General features: G+C 37.7%; 1 protein-coding gene across 1 annotated transcript in view; it reads left to right on the forward strand.

The window, feature by feature from the left end:
• Positions 1-22,565, forward strand: part of MOV10L1 (Mov10 like RISC complex RNA helicase 1) — a 30,247-nt gene extending 7,682 nt beyond the window's left edge. Inside the window, exons 7-26 of the mRNA XM_054399974.1 lie at positions 452-693; positions 819-1,014; positions 2,879-3,073; positions 3,730-3,841; positions 4,955-5,132; positions 5,700-5,770; positions 6,636-6,727; positions 7,910-7,968; positions 8,470-8,582; positions 11,223-11,319; positions 12,420-12,598; positions 13,059-13,205; positions 13,804-13,925; positions 14,712-14,811; positions 15,245-15,409; positions 17,250-17,423; positions 18,105-18,254; positions 19,781-19,888; positions 21,551-21,688; positions 22,470-22,565. Coding sequence (XP_054255949.1) covers positions 452-693; positions 819-1,014; positions 2,879-3,073; positions 3,730-3,841; positions 4,955-5,132; positions 5,700-5,770; positions 6,636-6,727; positions 7,910-7,968; positions 8,470-8,582; positions 11,223-11,319; positions 12,420-12,598; positions 13,059-13,205; positions 13,804-13,925; positions 14,712-14,811; positions 15,245-15,409; positions 17,250-17,423; positions 18,105-18,254; positions 19,781-19,888; positions 21,551-21,688; positions 22,470-22,565 — 2,734 coding nt within the window. The remainder of the gene's footprint in view (positions 1-451; positions 694-818; positions 1,015-2,878; positions 3,074-3,729; positions 3,842-4,954; positions 5,133-5,699; positions 5,771-6,635; positions 6,728-7,909; positions 7,969-8,469; positions 8,583-11,222; positions 11,320-12,419; positions 12,599-13,058; positions 13,206-13,803; positions 13,926-14,711; positions 14,812-15,244; positions 15,410-17,249; positions 17,424-18,104; positions 18,255-19,780; positions 19,889-21,550; positions 21,689-22,469) is intronic.
• The last annotated feature ends 281 nt before the right edge of the window (positions 22,566-22,846 follow it).

Genomic DNA, 22,846 nt, shown 5'->3' on the forward strand with positions numbered 1-22,846 from the left:
TGGTTTAACATGGATGCTGAAGAACTATGTGTATCGTGGAGGCTGTTTGTGGTGGTAGCTTTCTCTTGATTTTTTGGGTTTTGCTGCAGTGGGGGTGTTTCACATCTGGGTATAGATACTGAAATGAAGTCACATGTCTACTTGCTGCGATAGGCTCTTTTCTGAGTTAGTTACTTGATAGATTTTTAAGTTAAACTACTGTAGCTTTTTTTACACGCAGTATTTCTGTATGCTTCGTGTGGTAGTTGATACATCCTAGAAATACTAATACTTAGCAGACCTAATTCTTGTGAGTTAGAATCCGTATTACAGTTTATTTCTAATAGCAGTTATGAAGTAGTGGTGTATTAACCTGCTCCACACAGTTGTGTTTGACTTCAGATGGAATTAAACTTCTCAAGAGCATTAACTATGCATTTAATTACATAATTAATCACATAACTACTTCTAGGAATAAAGGAAGTATTCCACAGTCCTTAATCAGCTGCAGATTAGCTGGATGGGTGAAAGACAAGCAATTCAGTTTTCAGATTCCTCAAAAATATGAGAACAGTCCAGAGGCCTATCTGTCATCCTTTCCAATAAATCAAGAAACCCTTTCAAAAGCTGCAATTAATTCATGTAATGACAATGGAAAAGCAACCTATGAGTCATTGAAAAATGCATCAATTACGAAGAATGGAGTCATTCAAGGTACAGTGAAATGTTACCATTTGAAGCTGAGTGTTACCTCCTCAGCACCTATAAGTTTGTTTGAGAAGATTTGTTTATGTTAGTGAAGCAATTGTGGTAACAAATTTTTATAATGTTTACTACAGAAGGAATTAATCATCAGGATAAACATTTATCAAAGGCAAAAGAAAACTTTTCTGTGGTGAAATGTGAAAATCTACATAATGAAAAAAATGAGCAAAGAGGTGATGTGGAACAGCCAGTAGAGCATGTTGATAATCCTGGAGAAATTGTTGTACCACCAGGTGGAAAGATATCCATAGTGATCATATGCACAGCTGTGTAAGTGTCTTTCCATTGGTTCTGAGGAAGATAATGAAAATGAGTTATAAAAATTTACTTAGTTCACTTACTGTGGGCACAGTTGTTTTTTTTTCTGGTATAGGAAGATGTAAGCTAGTACATCATAGCAAATTACGTGGAAACGTTAGACCTTGAAGTTAGTTTTTTAATGTTTGGTTCTGATGTTTTTGCTGAAAGAAAATGGTAGTAGCAAATGAAGAAATCTAGAGGGAGTGACTTCTCTAAATTCCAGAACTCATTGCTCCATGAGCTATAGAGCTAATATCAGACAAAAACTTCCAGGAAATGTGTTTCTTCCAGCCTTGGTGCCTTGATGTCACATTCATATTGCTACATGTCTTGATCTCAAGCACCTCACATGCCCTGATACAGTAAATGCATATAATGTATGCTGAAAGAACGAAGAAAAAAAGCTTTATTCCTTGAGGGTTTACCTTATGGAGGAAGTGGTTTGTGGATCTTGGAAAAACCTCGTAAACAAAAAAATCCTTTGTACAAAAAATCCTTTGTATGAATTACTTCATGGATTTAGTTAAGAATAAAAAGTCTTTGTGTGAGCTCCTTCAAGTAGGATCTGTATGCTGGAAAGCTCACTTTCATGTACTTTTCTGTTACTTTGAGCTGTAGCTCTACAGCCACTGATCATAATTTAAAAGTTGAACAGGGGAAAACAAGGTCCAGTTATTTCATTCATGAAAGTAAGACTGCATTCACTTTCACACTAGTTCTGTTACTATTTTAAATAGTGAGGCAAAGGGTAGAAATTTTCTTAGCATGATGGTTTAGCTGCAGTTGGAAGGATAAGTTGCAGGCATGGAGTGTCTTTGTGGAGAAATTTTAAATGTAGAAAGAACAATTTATATTCCAGTGTAGACCTATAAATGCTATAAAGTCTGAAGATCTAATACAGACCAATCTACAGGAAACTACATGGGAGGCTGCAGCATGAAGCTAAGGTGTGCTTGCTAGCCACTTAGGAGACCACATAGACTCCAAATTTAGACTGTAATTCTGGACAGTTCAGTGTCTATACTGAATTTGTGTATCAGAGAAATCTAGGCTATAACTTTAACCTGACATGAAAAAGTGATACTCCGACAGAAAGAAAGTAAACTGGAGTCCTGGGAAGTGCTTGTTTCAGGTACTTAATAACCATGTTGGACCCCATGTAGTTAGTGCTGGGGAAAGAACTGGGCTGTGGGCACTGCTGGGATGAGTTCATTTTTCATGGTTTCAGAGCAGAGAGTTTGTTAGATGTCTAAAGTCTGAAGAAATTGTTCCCTTTGAGTTGTTTTTTCCCCTCTGTCATTCCCCAACACTGCTTACATATGTAGTGCATTTTTCAGAAATAAAGGATCTTTCCTAGTTTCTCTGCTTGATATGTTTACAGTTAGCGTTCAATTCTGCATAGCCTTAGGCAAGGTGGAGCAAAGCTGTTGCTGCAGGCAGTGAAGGGATTTGCTCCAGGTTCTTCTGGAAATGTTTGGCTGATGTTTTACAGTAACAGTAATTCCAAGGTACTCACTGTGATAGAAGTATTCATTCTGTACCTGGTATGATAATGGGTTGGATCTTGCTCAAGCTTTTGATGAAATTGGAGTGGATTTTTTTTTTCATCTGTTTGGCTTTTTGAGAGCATGTTGGTTAGTTGTTTTGTTGGTTTAAATTATTTATACCTGATTTGAACTCAGGGTGGAGAGCAGGTGTGCAGAGTTGCCCTAGGTTACCATTTCTCATCCGTTACTGAAATAATCTACAGTTTTATTAAAAAAAAAAAAAAAAGGGGTGTGGAAAATCAAGTGTGAACATGATGGTTTTAAGAACAATTTCTGCTTACTTGAAGAATTCCTGGGTACAGTAAAGAACTCCTGTTGCTTGGTTTTTCTGATATTACTGTTGGACACTGTATTGAAGCCACTGTAACAACTGAAGAAGAATTATTGATAACACCTGTGGAACCATTTTCTCTGAGGAGGCCTAAAAATACTCCAGAACCTCAGCCAAGGAAGACAGCAGTGATTGCCCCTAAATACAAAAGGTACTGTGAATTAGAGCAAAAAATAACACTTACCTAATACTGCTGTGTTTGATATCAATGTAATGCTGAGAGAGAATGTAAAACTGGGAGACTGTATATGTATGTTGTAAACAAGGTAACTGTGGACATTATTGATGGAAGAGATTGTTTTAGTAATGAACTCCTTGATTTCTTTGAAAATTTGTCAAAAAAGAGCTCTTTCAACTATATAATGTGATAAATGAGACTAACACTTTTATAGTAATCTAAAAGAAACAACTGTAATTAAGAAAAAAGGTGGAAACAGAAATAATTTTCTGAGAATTTGTGTATTGGCTCCTCAAGCAACTTTTATCAGATGCCAGTATTTCCCATCTTTCATTCAGAGCTTTTCTTTTTTGCAAATAAGTTTCCATTATACCTACAGTATTTCCTTAAGAAAATAACCTTAAGCTGAAAAAGCAGATACACAGTGATTTCAGATAATCTATAACTGGAATGCTTTATCTTTCTTCCCAGTACAGCAAATTTCTCAGTTGTCATTTTGAGTAAATTATTGGATCTGTCATGTTTTGTGTGTTTTGGTTTTACAGCCTTGGTAATGCAGCATGTTAAGTACCTGATTTGCACATATCATTCAGCTTTCTGAAATTGCATGTCATACACTTTTCTTTTAGAACTTCCAGAAAGTTGCCAAGCTTCCTCCCATATTATACCATACCAGATGAGTTAAGAAAATGTGTGGAGCAGAGGTTAGACATCCTGACCTTTCAGCCCCTCCTAGCAGAGGTACGCAGGTGTAGGTTTGTATAAGAAAGTACATTTTAAGTAAGTATGTTTGTTCAAGATGACCTTAATTTAACAAAAATGCATAGCCCTTAATAGAACAGAAGGTGATATGTTTCTGTTACCAGGTAGACTTAAGAGTTTGGTCTGTATCTTGTAATTTCCATGGTTTTCAATATGTCACAAGATTCAAGCTTACAAGAGCATGAAAGAGTAAATGAACAACTGAAAAGGGAGTAGTAGAAATATACTGCTGGGGGGATATTACAGAAGCAAAGCAAAGATGATTCTTTGTTCTCACTTTCTAGGCATCATTAGAAAGGTTGGGTTTTTTCCCACATAGATTTTTAAGGGCTGATATTTTTTACATTTTTGAGAAATTTGCTTTATAAACAGCTCACACAAAGCCTGAGGTCTCAGCATTAAGCTAGCAGATTAAGTGATCCTCTTTCAAAAAGGGAAGAAAACTCTGTAGTAGCTGAAATTTTATACTGATAGGCTGTCATTAATGGCAATGTTTTTTAACGATACCGTGTTCTGTCTGGTACAGAAAACACTGCTTATTTGCCTTGTATTTGAGTGAGGTGTCAAATAGAAAGCATTTGGTTCTAGCAGTCCTTGTTTAGATAGAGCTTTGTACTGTTGGAGAATGCCTTTTCCGAGAGATGCGTTAATGTTGGAGGGAGAAGTTTCAGGTTCTTTCTGCTTGCCGTAAGTTGCATAATCATCAGCCAGGGCAAAGACTGACAACTCTCTCCAGCTCTCTGCCCTGTGTATATACATTTTATGCTTTCTGGGATTGCTTAGCGTAGAACTCAGTTTGTAGAGTAGCCCTGAATTCAGATGTTGAAATCTGTCACTGGAGTAGGATCAGACTTAGTTAATTCTTCAGCTGACTGGCTTTTGTCTGAGCTCCAGGGATGATTCTAATTCTGCTTTGACTGCTGGGGATGTATAAAATATTAGCTAGTGTATAGATCTGTGTATTTAGGTGCATTAATTGGCAACCTAGTTGTTGTGCAGTCCATCTTAAAAGGTGTTTTGTATAGTGTTAAAAGAGTGGATTCCATATCTCAGTGTGGAAGCTACGACAATGTACAATGTTCTGTTTTTCAGCATCTTAATCTAGATAATTATAAGCCCAAATTTTCTACTCTCTTGTGGCTTGAAGAGATCCACGCAGAAATGGAAATAAAAGACTTTAACATGAGTGGTGTTACTCTGAAAAGGAATGGAAACTTCTTGGTGTTGGAAGTGCCAGGAGTGGAAGAGGGCAGACCTCGCCTGGTTACAGGTAGTAATTACTGTGAGAGAAAGCTAAATAGCATGTTGATCAATATTTTCAGTGCAATAGCACCTTTATTTCTTGTTCATTTGTTTGAAGAAGTCTTTCACAAAGTTACTAATCTAAGCTACTAAACAGGTGAACTGCACTTAGTATCTCAGTGTGAGTCTGGCTGCTGTCTCAAGTAGCATTGCATGTGTCTGTTCTTATGCATGTTCTCATACTTTGGTATTTTTCATACACAAAAATTGAGGCTTCAGGAAAAAAAAGTCTGCAATGTAGTGATAACTTACAATAGGTTTATCAGACCATCTAGGAAAGTAGTTAAAATGAAATTCAAAATCTCAGATAACGTGCCAGATACTGTTGCCTTACAGTGTCGATATTAGGTGCCTTTTAAAGTGCAGTATACAACTGCATGTGGCATTTCAGAACAGGTACTTGGGGCCACAGCAACTAGTGATGTTAGTTAACATCTATCATCCTGCAAATTCCTAGTTTAATCACACAAAAGTGCTGCCATGAGAATTGTACTGTTCCTTTTAACAGTATGTTGTCTTTTAACTTTGTAATTAGGTGATAAGGTGATACTGAAAAGTCAGGTCTACTCTGAGCATGTAATAGAGTACATTGGCTATATTACTGAGGTAAGCAAGGTGTATCTCCTATTGAAAACACTGGTCCACAGATTGCCTGGCTCTTGAGAAGCTAGATTTGTTTTATCTATACTGAGTTTGCATTTGATAGTATTTTTGTCTTTTAAAGGCTTTTGCTTCAAAAATTTTAAGACTTAGGCTTTGCTATTCTCTCTAGATCATAATCTTTACCTGATCTGAAAGCACTCAATCTAGATATGTACTTGTCATGGTTTGAGTTGAACCTGCTGCTGTTACTCATACCGTGCTGCAGTCATGCCAGCTTCACAACATGAAAGTGCTAACTGGAGCAAAGTATTATGGGGCTTGAAGTTCAGATCACAACATGGGAGGCTTCCTCTTCTGGTTGCCAGTTCTGGGTTATTGGGTGTTGGGGTCTTTCTGGCAGGCACATGGTGGCAGAACAAGTAGGAGTTGGGTAGTTGATGGGTTTGGTTTTTTTGTTTTATGCTAGGTTTTTGTGGGGTGTTTGGTTGGTTGGTGTTTTTCCTATATTTCACTCTGCTACTTCTGCAAATAGGCTAAGCTAAGGTAATTGTGCATTGCATTATTAGATTACCTGTAGCTAGTAATCTAATTAATTATGCATTGTGATTATGATATCTCACGTTATATTAAACTCTTTTCTCTTGATCTTTATTTGTGTGTTACTTTTGCCCTCACTTTTGTGTTGGGGGAGCAGGGAGTTTAGCCCTTGTGCTAAACCATTACAGTAATAGGTTGATAGCAGGTGAATGTAGATGTTCTTTTTGGAGATGATGGTGGCGCTTGATGCTTTCAGAGATGATGCTTTGTGTTTAAACTGCAAAACCTTCATCACTAAACTGGACTTTTTTTCTTTCAATCTTTGCAACAGATATGTAATGAGGATGTTACTCTTATGTTTAATGCAGACTTTGAACAGACTTACAACTTGGAACCCATGGATGTAGAATTTGTTCATAGCAGGTATTTTTTTTTCCCCAAGAGACAGCATTTAACAATTCCTCTAGTAAAAGTGACTTTTTCAATATACGTGACTGTCAGCTGGTTATTTGGGTGGATACAGATAGAAGGACAAATAATTAAGTTCTTGCCAATTTCCCTCAACACATTTCCCTCAACACATTTTTGCCACCACATTTATTGGTAAAAGACTGCACTGTAGTCGCTATGTACAAAGAATTCTTCTCCTAAGCCTCTCTAAATGATTATATAAGTGCCAGGCAGTGAAATTGTGGGGGGAGGGTGAAGGGATGATGAGGTGTTTTCTTCTTTTTTTTTTTTTTCTTGTGGGAGTCCTGGAGGACAAGATGACCATCAGCTGGCAGTGTGCCCTTGTGGCTAAAAAAGCCAGAGGCATCCTGGGGTGCATCAAGCATATCAAGGGAGGTTCTCCTCCCCCTCTGCTCTGCCCTGTTAAGGCCTCATCCTGAGTACTGTGTTCAGTTCTGGGTCCCCTGGTCCAGGGAACTGCTTGAGAGGGTACAGCAAAGGGCTGCGAAGAATATTAGGGGGTTAGAACATAGGTCTTGTAAGGAAAAGCTGAGAAATTTGGGGTGTTTTAGCCTAAAGAAAAGAAGACTCAGGAAGATCTTATCAGTGGTTATAAACACTTAATGGGTGGTTGTCAGGAGGATGGGACCAGTGTGTTCAAGGGTGCCCAGCAACAGGACAAGAGGTAACAGGGACAAACTTCAACATAAGACGTTCCATCTAGACACGAGGAGGAACTTTACTTTGAGGATGGTGGAGTCTCAATCTCTGGAGTCATTCAGAACCTCCCTTGATGCCATCCTGTGAAGCCTGCTCTGGCAGTGGGAGTTGGACTGGATGATCTTCAAAGGTCCCTTCCAATCCCTATCATTCTGTGAAAGACTTAAGTCTGGAACACCAGGTCTTCTTTGTCTCACTGAAGAGCAAGAGAATATATGAATCAGTGTTATTCATAGCAAAGCTATTGTTTGACACTTCTGCAGCATGTTTCTGAATAGATGTTTCCTTAGAGTTGAGTGTTTTGATGCAAAACTCCAATTTTTATATACACTGACACACAGTAAAAAATACCAGATAGATTGGAGGTGTGTGCTGCTTTAGTTTATGGACATGTAAGCTTGTGCTTGAATCTCCAAATTTGTATTCTGACAACAGGCTTCCTAGCAGGAGATGCCACATGGCAGTTGAGCAAGCTGTCCACCTGGGTGTGAAAGGTACGCTTCAGCTGACTTCAACTATCTGGAGAATTTTTGAGGAATCTTGTGGTTTATATTGCTTTCACATCATGGTATAAGGCGAATAATGTGTTGTAGCTTGTTCTTACAGGAATTCTCCGTGTTGTTTTGAGGGTTATTTGTTGTTTTTTATTTTTTAATAAGGCTAAGGTAAGTGTCATCAGAATTATTTCATTTGGTGATCACAGGGGACAGGAGTGGAAACAAACTTCTATGAACTGCTTGAGCCAGTAGAACTGTAAAAACTGTACTGTTAAAATAGCAGAAAGTGACGTGGTATTTTGTTACCTCAGTTTATTAAAAGCCACTGATTTCCTGGTTTATAAACTTCATGGATATTTGCCACTTTTACATTCTAATAAACCATTTTGGTGACTTGAGCAGCCTGTCCTGTCAGTACTGATGTAGTCAATGAAATACACAAGATGTTTGTGTGGCTTTCACATTTATCTCCTTTCTCTTTCTCCCCTAAATTCAAAGTCTTATTTCCAGAAAAGCTTGCCTTAAAATCGCCACAAGCTGTAAAGACCCAGAATACTACTGAGTATTGTGGTGTTGATGACCTTCAACAGTGTTCCCAGCAAGAAAGAAAGGTACCTATTCTGTAAATGTTCCTTAAAATGCTGAGTACCATGCAGATTGGTAATAAAGACAGCCTGTATAGCTGTTGTTAGAAAGGAATTGCATAATAGACTGTCAGAGAATCAAAGTTGCATGCTGCTGCTGCTTTCTTACATGATTTTGTTTGCCTGGGGACAGCAACAATGATGCTGCTGATGATACAATGATACAATATGATAACTGATTCTATTAAGCTCACACTCAATGGGAAATACTTAGAAAAAAAAAGAAAAAAAAAGAAAAAAAACCCTGTACCATTATAACTGGAATTGTCAGATTTGCCTTAGACTAGTTTTCATTGCTACTATCAAATAGATACATAAGTCCTTCACTATGGCAGGATAATTTTATTATAGAAGATACTGGGTAATCCTGATCCCAACAACAACCCTGGAATTCTTCACTTTTGACCAACTTCCAGTTGAGTATCAAACTCTTGATTTAGTAATCTTTGACCCAAGTAGTTCAATCAATTTTCAACTTGTATAACTGTGTTGATATAGCTAATATCATTCTTATTTGTGGCCCTAGGACACATGGTAAGTAAACTATTTTGAAAGCCTTGCTGAAGTCAAGGAGTGCTACAGTGATGGCTTTTCTTTTGTCCACGTAACAGTCTGTTTGCATAGTAGCCTCTCCATTGTAGAAGAAAATCAGGTTGCTTGTGAAAGATCTTGGATTAGCAGTGTTGGCTATTCCTATTCACTCTTATTTTCCAGTCATGAAGAACTGGAATCCAGAAGTATGTGCTCCATGATATTCTCAAGAACTGGAGTGAGACTTGAACTATAGTTCCCCAGATTTTCTTTGTCCATCTTAAACTGTAACGATATTTGCTTTGTCCTGCTGTCAGAATCATTCCCTGGTTTGTGATGATTGGTTTTGATTGTAGGTTACAGGCATCAGTGTGCACAATTGTATCAGTGTTTAATTGCATCTACCCCAGCCAGTGTCTCTAAGCAGCTTGTAGCTTGTTCTCCTGTTCCTGTTGTTCCTTTCTTTCTCATACTCTTTGCCCAGGAGTCTGGCAGCCTGCATGTGATGAAGCAGCAAGCGTGTGGAGTTTTTTTCCCCCATATCATCCATCAATAATTGTCTTCTCTCATCCATGAGCCTCTGTGATCCTTGAACTCTCTCTTCCACCACATTTGCTCAATCTCTTTTTATTGCTCTGTTCTTGCCACATTTTAGCATCAGCTGTACTTTGATCTCTGACCTTCCTGACTTTGTCTAATTGTCCAAGCGGTGTTTTGTATTTGCCTGTCCTTATTTCTTCTAATAAACTTTATATAAATTCATCAGGAAGCTACAAGCTTAGCAAAGCACATGCAACAGGATCTCTCCTGAGCATTTTTTTTCCACTCAATAGTTTTGCAGATTTTGCCTGATGATTATAGAAACTGAGATTTGCTCTAGAAGGCTAGAATTCTGACCCTGCTGCCTTCCCTTTTTAGACTTCCATCAGTCTTGCAGTCTCTGCAGCAGAAGTTTTCATATGGACATGTGCTTTCCTGCATATAATCAGCAAGACTAGCAGAGTGTTATCTCTTGAGTATGTTGATCATTTGTGTTAGGAAACTGTCATCAAGTCAGAAATTTTAGAAATTGCCTGGCTTAATTGCAATGGTTGTGTGAATGACTGAAATCTCCAGGGAGCTGCACAACTTGTGATTGGGACACTGATGCCAGTTGTTTATCGGAAGTCTCACCGATGTGATCTTCCTTCTGGTGGGGACTTGTTATAAGCCACCACACAATATTGCTGCTTCATCCTCCTGTGGTGACAACTCAGATATGTCTCTGGCTTTGCAAACTAATGATTTGCAGTTAAGGGAACTCCTGCACATAGGCCAAGAACCATGCTGGTGGGAGCAGCAGCACAGCTCATTATTGTTCTGCAAGGTGCCTGCCTCTACTGTGGCCTTTCTATGACTAGAAGGATAGTAGAGAACAATACTTGTACCCTTCATGCTTACCCAGGGCTATATGATTGTCCCTTTGATCGATTCAAGGTGTCAAAAATACACACTTGAGTAAGCAGCAAAGGAAGTATTCAGAAGGACTAGATGAGTCTTGTAGACCTTCTGAGACGTGGCACTGGGAAAGCAGCAAACATCTCTGGGTGATACCTCTGTATTGTACAAGGAGTAATCAATATCTAACACCATTTCACTGGATTAAGATCAGTATTAAGGTGATTGAAACATCTGGTCCAGAACCTTGCAGGCACCACATTCCTTACAAGCAGTTCTCACCCATACTGCGATGTGACAGAAGCATGATCTTGCTTAGTGATATGGAGTCTGCATGTTGCCTTTAGTGGAAGGAAAAAAGTTGTTTAGCCGTGGCTTCAAAATCCTCATCTGAGCCTGCAAAATATTGAAGAAATAAATGTTTTAGTATTCACAGAAACCAAACTTTTAGAAATCTTAAGGTGAGAATTCCTAGCACGTTCTTCTACCAGTCTTCATGCTTTTTACAGCAGTTACTCTTAAATGGGATAATGCTAGTTAATGTGAATAATTAAAACCTAGCAACTTCAAAAATGACAGAACAATGTTCACTAACGCTTTAAGGTTATAAATGCATTTATCTTCACTTGCCATTTTCAGGTCAAAAAAATGCAGAGCAAACAGGCAAAATGGATGGCTTCAAGGGACACGGACATAACAGATGTGACAAGAGTAGCTGCACGAGCAAACCCACATGGTATACTTCTGTACTTTATGTTCAAGTATAAACAGTTCAAGATTGCAATCATTTCAATAAGCCAGGGCTGAGTAAGATACCTTTTAAATGTCCTCATGCTGTCTTCTAAAGACAGATTCTAGAAAAGTACTGGCAAGTATTCATTGGAGGGTTTTTTGTGGACTATTTAAACACCTCTGGGTCACAGAGTAATAGAATGATTTGGGTTGCACAGGTCATCTAGTTCCAATGCCCCTACCATGAGGATTGCAAGATCAGGTTGCTCAAAGCACCATCCAACCTGGCATCAAAACCCTTTCAGGGAGAGGCCAGCAAATATCTGGTGATAAGTTTTGAACTCAAATTATCATTTCCTACTCCTTTACTTTTGTAAATCTTTGGTCATGTTCAAATTTACCAGTTTGTAACTGGAATGCTGCATCTCATCCTTGGGACAGCTACTTCGCCAAAGATGCTAAAACTTAGAAAAGTTTGCAGAAAGCTCAGATGATTCCTATGCTTTTCTGAAAATTGTGACTTCAAACGTTAGTGTACCTAATGGCCAAAGAGAGTGATTTTTATCACTTTGTATATCTTTCAACCCAACCATGGCATCCTCCTGCTATAGAGTGGATTACCTAGAATGCACTTCTGTCCAAGGGTTAATAAACTGTTGTGGAATGCTGAAGCTAGATTAATTCAGACAGGATTAAGAAAAAAATGTCAGTAGTTGTAATTCACTGCTGTTCAGTTCATACTGGTATGATCCTTGAGGTACCAGTTACTGAAAGTTACTGAAACTTTGCTCTTCTGTGGCAGAAAAGCAAGCTTGATGCTAAAATTTTTGAATACAGTTTTTACAGATTCATTGGTTATGTAATCAGGCCTTTTCTGGCCTTCAGTTTTATTACAGATCCAATACACTTCTGAGATGATGTTCATGGTATGTTTTCCACATGCCAGTCAGTGAAATTGGAATTTTTGAGATTTCATTAGTTGATACCACAAAGAGTGATTTTTTTTTTTTTTTTTTTTTTTTTTAATGTGAATTGGAATTACTTTAATCTCTGTATGTTAATTATTTATGTGGAGGTTTTAGTATATGCTTATCTTGATTATAGTTGGTGAAACTGTGACACTTAAACAGAGAGATGGTGCATTTTTCAATCCTGTGTTGAATGAGCAACAGAAACTGGCAGTGAAAAGGATCTTGAGTGGTGAATGTCGTCCAATACCTTACATTCTCTTTGGACCACCAGGAACTGGGAAGACAGTAACAGTAATTGAAGCTATTTTACAGGTAGTGGTGGATGACAAATCTGTTATCTCTAATCTTTTCAGTGTTGGAACACTTACAGTAATTCTGCAAGTATCATCACATTTTCTTCCCCAGGAGTTTTCAAAATATTCTGAGATAAGTTTTCATAGCACCATGAAAGAGGAAAAACTTTTTATGGATCTAACAGAACTGCTGAATGGTTTCTTTACAAATCTTTTTGTCTTTGTCTTTAAAGCTTTAGTATCTAATGTGTGATTACAGTAGTGCATAATACATACTTGTGAAGCACGTATGATAACCATGAAAAAATGCTGTTGTCCCTACACTCAGTTTCAGGCTACTTAGCCATGACTTCCAAGACTGGTGGTTTTGAACTGCAAAAGGATGAATAACTTTGGATTCTGTGTTCAGTGAAATGAAACGGGCATGTTTGAGCTATTGCTGCTTCTCTAAATATTTTTTATGTCCATCTTCAATGTAGATACATTATACTCTGCCAGACAGTCGAATTTTGGTTTGTGCACCATCAAACGCTGCAACAGATTTGATTTGCTTGCGTCTTCATGAAAGCAATATGTTAAAGCCAGGAGCTATGGTCCGAATTAATGCTAGTTTCAGGTCAACAGAGGTAAATATTACAGATACCTACCAGTTAAAACTTCCATTCTGATCTTAAAAGTACTGACTTAGTAATGTAACTGTCAGTGGTTATTAGTCTGGTTAGCTGCCTTTAGGATCCAAAGTACAGACATACTACTTCAACTTTTCAGAATATGAACTGGAAAATATTGATCATGGTCCTCAATTTGATTGTATGAGATTAGAATCTTAACCTCTCCTCTGAAGTGCTTAACTCTGTGGTGAGATGCTTTAACTTACAAAGCAATCCTAAAATTTGTTACTGAAGTCAAGCATTTGTCTCCAACACAGAAACGTAAGCAAGTATGTTTGTCATCCTTATGCAGTACAGACATTTTGTAGGCCTTTCATGTATATGTATAGATTTATACATGTATATGAAACATCCATATGTTCAGTTTTGATCCTTACAACAAAGAAAACGCACGTCTTGCATATGTACTACTTCGTTTAGGCAAACTGAGAGTTCATTTTGGTGTATTAAGTGTTTTGCTAAGCTTCTAAAATAGTTTTCAGTGGGCTATTTTACAGTAAGTGTTTGAATAGAAAGGATTTTGTTTTACAAAAGCTTTTTTTTTTTTCTGCAGCAAATTGATGACCTAGTGAAACCTTACTGCAAAGATGGTGAAGATATTCAGAAAGCATTGTGGTTCAGGATAATAGTTGTCACATGCAGCAGTGCAGGAATGTTTTATCAAACAGGAATAAGGTAGAATGCTTTAGATATTCCTATCCCGGATATTGCCAGTTGCTACAAGATCTAGAGCTTTTGGATACCTTTTGTGCTGTAACTTAAGCTGTTTTAATACGGTTTGGTGCATATGCTGCATCTGTTTTGAAATTGCCTTCCCAGCAGTCTACTTGGTTTTGGTAATGCTTAGACATTCTCCATGGTAAATTTAAGAATTATCTTGAATAATGTTTAAAAATTTGATACTAACTTATTCTCCACTACCAGTAGTAGCCTTGGTAATTATATGGTTTTCGCCATCATTTTGGCTCGAAATGATTGTCACACTAAAAATTACGTGGTATTTGGCTTTTTTCAAGTCACCTTTAGTATGGGTCATCACCATGTCAAATGCAGTTTCCTAAAGATTCCTCTGATTTTAACTTTGTAAAAGGACATTGAAGCCTCGGTTGTTTGTGAGAAGCAAAGTCTGGGGATTGCCTCCGCTACTCAAAGTATATTGTTCTCATTAAACAGCTCAAGGAATTTGAGAACAATGAAAGCTTTTCTCAGTGTCTTAACCTTGGTATAAACAATGATTTAAGGCAACCAGTAATATTGTATGTCAGAGTATGTAAGCAAAATCAGAGATTACAAATTAAAGTTACTGTGTACTGCATTGAAAACACCCATCTTTGTTCTGTGTCAGGGTGCCTGGTACAGTTGGCAAAGAATTTTAACAGAATTGCTGAGGTCAACCACAGGGTGGCAGAAGGAACTAATCTGCAAACAGACCTGTTTTGGATTCATGTTACTTAATTCTAGGCTTGGACACTTTACTCATGTGATTGTGGATGAGGCAGGGCAAGCAAGTGAACCAGAGAGCCTGATTCCCATTGGATTGATTTCAGAAGCTAATGGACAGGTAGTTATCATTTACTGATAGGAAAAAAAGTTTTGTTTTAGTGTTTTTTGTTGGTTTTTGTGAGTGTTGTACAGTGCATGCCGGCATTTCCTGCAAGTGTGTATGAAATTCTGTGTATTTGTAATGTAATTCATACACAACATCCATTTCCCATACTTAAATTGCTTTGCATCTTAAACAAGTCTGCACTGGTCAGACACAATTTGGTGTGTGGGAGATGTCAAAATAAAAACAGCCTTCAGTATTTAAGTCAACAATGTACTTCTGTCCTGGGTCTGTCCCTTGTTTGCAAACAGATTACATGTTTCAAGGAAAGATGAATACTTGATATAAACTGCCTTTTGAATTATGAAGTGTGTATGTTATTGAAACTACTTTTTTAATAACTGTTTTAATGAAAGATGGATTTTTTTTTTTTTCTTTGCATATGCAGATAATTCTTGTCGGAGATCCAAAGCAGTTAGGGCCAGTAATAAAATCTAAAATTGCACTGGCTTTTGGATTAAATGTATCCTTGCTGGAAAGACTGACATCAAGAGAGATATATGAGAGAGATGAGAATGCTTTTAGTACCTGTGGAGCATATAATCCTTTGTTGGTGAGTAAAACAGTTTGTTAGGGGTTTTTGGTTGGTTGTTTTTTTTCATCTAAATCAAAAGTTATTGTGGTTCCTTAACACCTTTTTGTTTCCTGATGCTTAGTGTAGCTTGAGCGTTAGTTCTCCAGGAAGACTTGATTATTTTGAATATATACTCTGAATAATAAGGATGCTGAGCCTTCCAGCATGTTAAATACCCTCTTTGAAGGGATTTTCTGTTCTTAAGCAGAACAAACCCAATACGATGCACAGAGTTCTAAATAATGGCTTAAAATTCCCTTCTATCTCTGTCCACAATTAGCATAACTTCATAACTTAATTTTCCACAAATAAGCAAGAACAACTTCTCTTTTAAAATAAGACAAATAAAGTCTCATCTTTAAACAAAAGATTAATTTTGCAAATGTGGTTTGGGAAGGGAAAAATAAACTGTTTGTTTCTTTATCACCCCTTCCTCTGAAGGATAGCTTCCCAAAACACTCGTATAATGAAGTATCTAAAGTCTGTGTAAAGTGGCAGAGATAGCATAGTACATAAATGACCACAGATGTTTCATCTGCTTTAAGTTTTGGCTGAATCTGAAATATAGGGCTACAGGTAAACTTACTAAGATGACTAGATGACCAGGGAAGGCAGGGAGTAAGGGTGTTTGAGTTTAGGCTTTAGGTTGAGTTCAACCTGCTGAAAAAACTTCTGTGCTTCCTCCTAAAATCTGTAACAGCAAACTTTAATTATTGTGTCTTTATGCAGTGCTCAAGGAGAATTGGTATACTGAGGGTGGGAATTATGAGGGCTTTAAGGCTTTAAATGTGGTGCATTGAAATTACCCTCCAAACTAATTTGGACAAAATACCCCCAAAATAAAATTGCTGGACTAGCTAAGTTTGGAATGGGAGCAAATGAAGCTATATTTACAAGCAAACTACAATGTAGGCATATGAAATGCAATGAATGTGTACAAAGTATACAATATACGTACTCTCTATATATTTACTGTTTATAAACAACACAGAAACTCCTCAGACCCCCCTGGACTAATCCAGGGGACCCATTCACCTCCTCCCCCACTCCCTCCCTCCTTCTGATTACCTTACACAGTCAGTCAAAACAGAGATACCCTGGCAAAGCCGTGGAAAAGAGAGGGAGAAGTTGCAAGCGGAAGTGACAGAAGAAAAGAGAGTAAACTGTTTATGCCTTTCCTCTATATCCTGTTAGCAATCCAGCGAATTATATAAACCTTATCATTATTTTTCTTTTGTATCCAATGGTAATTTATTTTACTTTCAGTCTTTGCAGTCAGGGACTAGGCTAAAGTTCCACCTTCAAATTGTAACACATGGGACTTGAGTTGTCACGTGTTTCTCTTTTGAGTGGTCATTACTTACTGGAATGCTCCCATTAAAGCCATTCTTTCATTTAAAGACAAATACATTTCTGATTTCTAAGGCTACCTTCTATCAGCCTTTCTGCTGCTCTGTTTCTGCCTGTCAAGACATTCTCAAAATAAAACAAGTTACATCAATGGAAACCGCATGGATAGAATCTGACTCTCTTAAAGTGCCTATAGATAAAATGTTTCTCATCTATTATGTACATTGAGATCTTTTTTTCTTTTTTTTTTTTTATCCTTTGGAAAGGAAAAACATAGTCCTTTCAGTAACTGCTTTTATTTAGTATTTACTTGTAGATCATCACACCTGCAGTTTTTGCCTCAAACAGTTCTTCAGCAGCTTTTAGAAAAGTGCTAGAGAATTATAAGATAGTGTCACTTGGGAGCTGTGTACTGTGAAGTGTGATGTATAATTATTTCAGTTATCTGTTTTGGTTTTTGTCTTTTCAGATCACAAAACTTATAAAGAACTACAGGTCACATTCTGCATTGCTTGCCTTGCCATCTCAGTTGTTTTATCATAAGGAACTAGAAGTTTGTGCAGACGATTCAGTAGTAACTGCTCTGTTGCATTGGAGCAAATTGCCCCGGAAGGGATTTCCATTAATTTTTCATGGAATAAGGGTATGTAAAATGTTCATGTAGTGAAAGTATAAATAGGGGAAGACTGATAAAACTTTGCTGATGATATGAGTTAAAGGATATGAAAAATGAATGAACTTTCTTTTGCAAGTAATGTAATTTCCTGACCATCTAGTCTTAGAAACCAACTACTTGAGCAGCTGCCCATTGAAGTGTGTTGTGGAGCCATTTTGATACAAATTTAAATTCATAGCAGATTGGCCAAGGTGGAGCTACCGTCACCTGCTTTTGAATGGCTTTTGAATGTGCTGCATTAGAATGAACACAAGCCACTAGAAGAATTACTAAGGTTTAGAGTAGATAGGGGGAAAAAATAGCACATTAGGGGAAAAGTGTCAATACTCCGAGAAGATAGTAAAAAGTGGTAATACTCCACTCCTGAAGACACTTGCTTTTGAACTCTTCTGCCTTGCACAAAAGCAAGATACCGACTCGCCTAACACTTTTCCAGGTCTCACCTTTGATTAACCTCCTTTACACACTTAAAGTACTATCGTCCAGTTCCCCAGTTTAGAAAGAAAAAGGTTTTTTTGCTTTTTTTTTAATCAGGGCATATAACAAAGAAACTATATAAAATCAAGGGGTTTTTGCATTTAAGATGTAATCTATCTAGTCACTCCTGCACATGGTCTTCATTATCTTGTTTTCTTTCCTGTCATACAGGGCAGTGAAGCCCGTGAAGGTCACAGTCCCTCATGGTTTAATGCAGCTGAAGCAGTTCAGGTAATGCGGTACTGTTGCCACCTTGCTAAAAATGAAAATGCTGCAGTGTCGGTGGCTGATATTGGAGTGATTACACCGTATCATAAACAGGTATAACTGGTGTCTAAGAACTTCAAAGTGCTGTATTTCATCTTGTGATTTTTATATTGTGGCTGTGGTGTGAGGCAGGGAGGCATATCTCTAAACTTTACTGTTATGTGATGTATTACGCAGTGTATTATCAATTGTTAATGATGTTTCTGTTGAAATCTAGAAATCTAGGCATCCTACTTTTTTTGTTTTAAAAATCAAATTATTAAAGGAGACATCTGCTTGCAACTTTGGAGATGGAAGCAGATTTTTCAGTCATTGGGAGTAAAGGATGCAAGTGGAGAATTTATTATCCAACAGCTTGAACAGAAATCTGATTCTGTCACTTTCTGAACTGAGGAGTGGAACAAAAGGGAAATGTAGTGAACTAGGTCTCGCAACACCTTGTTATGGCTTTGAGGAAACTGGAGGAATTGGGACTCATTAGCTGTCATGTAGTCAGACTTAGTTTGTCCTGCTATTTAAACCTATAGAGGATGTTGAATGTCAACTTCAAATGTCATGCTTGGTTTTTAAAATTATCATAGAATGGTTACATATGAGATGTCTGCTTTCATTTTAAACAGAAGATTAAATCTTTCATTTCCAGAGGATGTTCTGAACAGTGTGCATATTGGTTTTCTTGATGGTCACATGTCAGTAATCATGATGTTAGATGCTTGGGTTGGGGGAAACAGAGGTGTGTGGGAGAGACCAACCCATTTTGATTAAAATCTCACTTGCAAATTAGAGATCTGCCTTTATCTATCCTACTGGTCAGGTGTATGTACCTGCCCATGTTTAGTTACATGTTTATTTTTACAAATACTATATGCAGTATTGATGTGACTGAACCTCTTATACTCCCTAAACACTTCACAGTATTTGATATGATGAGCCTATCATGTAAGACAGATAATGTCTGCTTCAAGGAAGTCAACTTGTATTGCAGGAATGCTGATGAGAAAGTAGTCATTGACTGTAATCCTCAGTTTAGCCAGACATTTTTTGGTAAATTCTTCAGAGCCCTTAAGGTACAGTCTTCAGGCAGCCTTTAGCAGATGGTAATATGCTGATCCTGCACTTAGTGTGTGAGATGAGTCCTTGTTTTCTTTCTCTTTTGGGGAGGGTACTTGAGGTCACGTGTCACCTCTGCCTGCCACTCAGCATGTTGCAGCTGGCAAGCAAAGGTAGAATCTGTGCAGAAACTTGTTGAGGGACCAGGGATAGCTGCTTGCCCTGCTATGTGTGGTAATCATGATTTTGAATACAATGCACATTGGAAAAAGAGGATACTACTAGATTACTAAAAATCTGATTTCCTTTTAAATGTGAGTACTTCACCTTCTAAATTGTGTAATAAATGGGATACTATTCTGGAAAAGTTACAGCTTTATTTTAAAATATTACTAGGAGATGATGGCTAACCTTGCTGTAGGAATTTCCTGTGGCAACTGTATTAAATCACATACTTGTCAATATAGTATGTTTTCAGTTTTGACAAAATTCAGTCAAATATAAATTTCTGCAAACTTTTTTTTTGCTAGGTGGAAAAAATTAGATTTCTTCTGAGAAGTATTGATTTGGCAGACATTAAAGTTGGCACAGTAGAAATGTTTCAAGGACAGGAATACACAGTTACCATCTTATCAACAGTATGTAAATTGTTTTGGTCCTTTTGAGAGTTTTTGTATGTGTATAATTCTGTTTCCTTTTTGATATAGGGCTTTTAAAAATAAAAAGCTCTGATATTTCTGTGATATCTTAATGGTGCACTTCCACTGCTGTGCTGGTTGTATTATAGGGATATTGTTAAGTCTTTTCTAAGTGCTACCTGTTTGAATCTGGAGCTATCAACACCTTGAAAAAAAGGGTCTGGGAGAAAGGAGAAATCCATGCTGATTTTTCTGCTCCAGGAGTGCACTGGTCACAGGCCATCATTTTAACAGTACATCATTTCCTTGATTTAAAGTTGGTTTTGGTTGAGTACACATATGTGAATATGAAGGTATTAGGGGCATAAACTGCATCTCTAGAGACTTTTAGATAGTCACACAGAGGCGTTTAGGTTCACTTTTTGTAATAAATGGTTCTTTCAGAAAAGTGCTGACAACAGGGAGCATTCAGGAAATATGGGAAGGTGCAGGTGTTTGGCAGGATGTATGTGGGGTTTTGTGGAGCCCATCCCTTGCACTTGACAAAGGGGGAAAGGGGTTATGTCACAAAGTACTGGGAAGGAGTTGCTGTTATTATCTGGAAGCTGGCAGCCCTTGGCTCTCACCTTTTTGCAAACTTGATAACCAATATGCTTCAGCAGATGTCTGGGTTTTAATAAAAGATCATCTGCAGGTGAGACAAAGATGTAGTCATAGTTTCCAGGCAGTTGACTGGAGTATGGAATTCCTTCTCTAGCAGCTGATTCATCATGCCTTTGAAGATGCAGAGATTAGATGCAGGTGTATACCAGTTGCCTCTCTTAAGTGCTGGATACTGCTCCAATGTATGAATACATCCCTTGTGTTTGAATTCACATGAAAGCCCCCTAAAGGGAAAAACCATGACAACTTCTTTATGTCCCCTTTTTCTGTCTTTGCCTTCTCAGGAATGTAAGAATATTGTCTAGGGCTCTTCATGGGGTTTTTCTTTGTGCTTCTAAGGAGAAATCAGTGTGGAGTTAAGAAGTGTAAGCAGCAGCTCAGTTGCCTCCTAGCTACTGAGGCTTATTGCAAATGGCATCTTGCTAACAGAATGTGATACTAGTCCTTCATGTTCTGAGACAACATACATCAAATACACCATTGTAGGCACACTAAATTCCTGGAGGGGAGTAAAAATCTGTGCTGGATTAGTGGAAAAGACGGTTGGGGAAACTTTAGAGAAAGGCTAATCATTTGAACATCTGCAAGTGATGCCAGTTCAGTATACACAATTGTGTCTGAGGATTTAGACTTTCCTTTGTGGGCATTGTAGGCCTTACACAACTGTATTTCTACAGTGTGGATTTCAGAATGCAGAAGTCTGCATATACTGATATTTTTCAGATGGTACAGTAAGTCTGTAGGTAAAAGATTTGAGTGTTTAGAACATGAAGTTCCTGAGGTGTTTCTTCAAGAATGTACAGTACAGACAGAGCCCATGTAAGACTGGTGGGAAATAACTAGCTATCTGACATTGGATTATGAAGCTAACTTGTGCATTGCTGACACTGAGTTATGGATTACTACAATAAGCAAATACTGTATTAGTTACACTACGTATGTTGCTTTCTTACTCTGTTTCTAAAATTACTCATTGATTTTTTTTTTTTTTTTTTTTAGGTGCGATCTCATGGAGGTTTATTTGGTGATGACAGACACTGTTTGGGATTTCTCTCTAACCCTAAGAGATTTAATGTAGCAATTACTAGAGCAAAAGCTTTGCTGATCGTTGTGGGAAATCCTCATGTTCTTGTGAAAGTAAGTTATGGGTTTGGATCTTTGAGTGGCATGTGGCATTTGCCACAGGAAATGAATGGTTTGGAGGGTTTATCTAATGTGAGGGAACATCACATTAGAATATTAACAATTGGTATGCTGTCCTCAGTCTGCATTTGGGAATATCTGAACTCCATATGTTCCTGTGAACATGAACAGTTCAGGCACCTGCACAGCAGGCTTTCAAGCACAGAGAAGATTGTAATGATTATCTGTGCATACAGGGTCCTGCCTCCTTTTTCTCTAGAAGGGGTCAGAACCTCAAGTGCTGAAATTCAGAGGCCTGCAAGTCCCATAAACATGTCCTGAATAACCTTATGGAAGCAGATTCTTCACAAAATGCAGTTGCCTCTTTTTAAATAGAAGGTGGTGGAAGTGATTGTTCCTAATAAATACAACAGCCTGCCAGTGAGGTGGTCTCCTTTTGACCCCATTCAAGGTCCAGCTATAAGAATAAGGTGAGCTTTTCTCAATATTTGATAAGAAGTGTCATGGGTTAAGTTGTTAAACCGGCAAAGATGTCTGTCTGGTTAAGAAGGAAAGCAATATTCCAGAAATTGTCTGAATAGAAAGCTTAGTCTCCCTACATCTGTGTGCAATAAATGTAACTTAGATCAGCTATAGATACCTTCTTCCTATGTCACACCACACTTGCACCATTTGTTCTTAGAAAAGATCTCTTGAATTTATGTACCATGCTAATTTGCTTGAAAATTCACTTCACAGAGCAGCATGATTTAAACTGAACATCCTTCTTTTGCAGGATCCCTGTTTCTGTGCACTGTTAGAATACAGTGTAATGAACAGAGTTTATGTGGGTTGTGACTTGCCTTTAGAACTGCAACACCTGCAGGAGTAAATACCTGGTCTTCACGTTAACGTTGATGGATATGGATCAGTTAACAGCAGTTTTAAAGCTAGTATCCCTTGAAAGAATGATAAATGCAATGACTTGTGATACCACAGTAGATTTGATTTTTACATTAAGTATTGTAAACATAACAGTAATGTAACCATATTTTCACCCATTCCATAAGAAGAGTCTGAGTATTAAATAAGAACTGTTGTTGACTTTGGTATTTCACGTATCCCTAAAAAATGCGTAATGCATTCAACAATAATTGGGGAAGTGGGGGAGGA

The sequence above is a fragment of the Indicator indicator genome, chromosome 3 (assembly GCF_027791375.1).
Source record: "Indicator indicator isolate 239-I01 chromosome 3, UM_Iind_1.1, whole genome shotgun sequence".
In the NCBI taxonomy this organism is placed as follows: Eukaryota; Metazoa; Chordata; class Aves; order Piciformes; family Indicatoridae; genus Indicator; species Indicator indicator.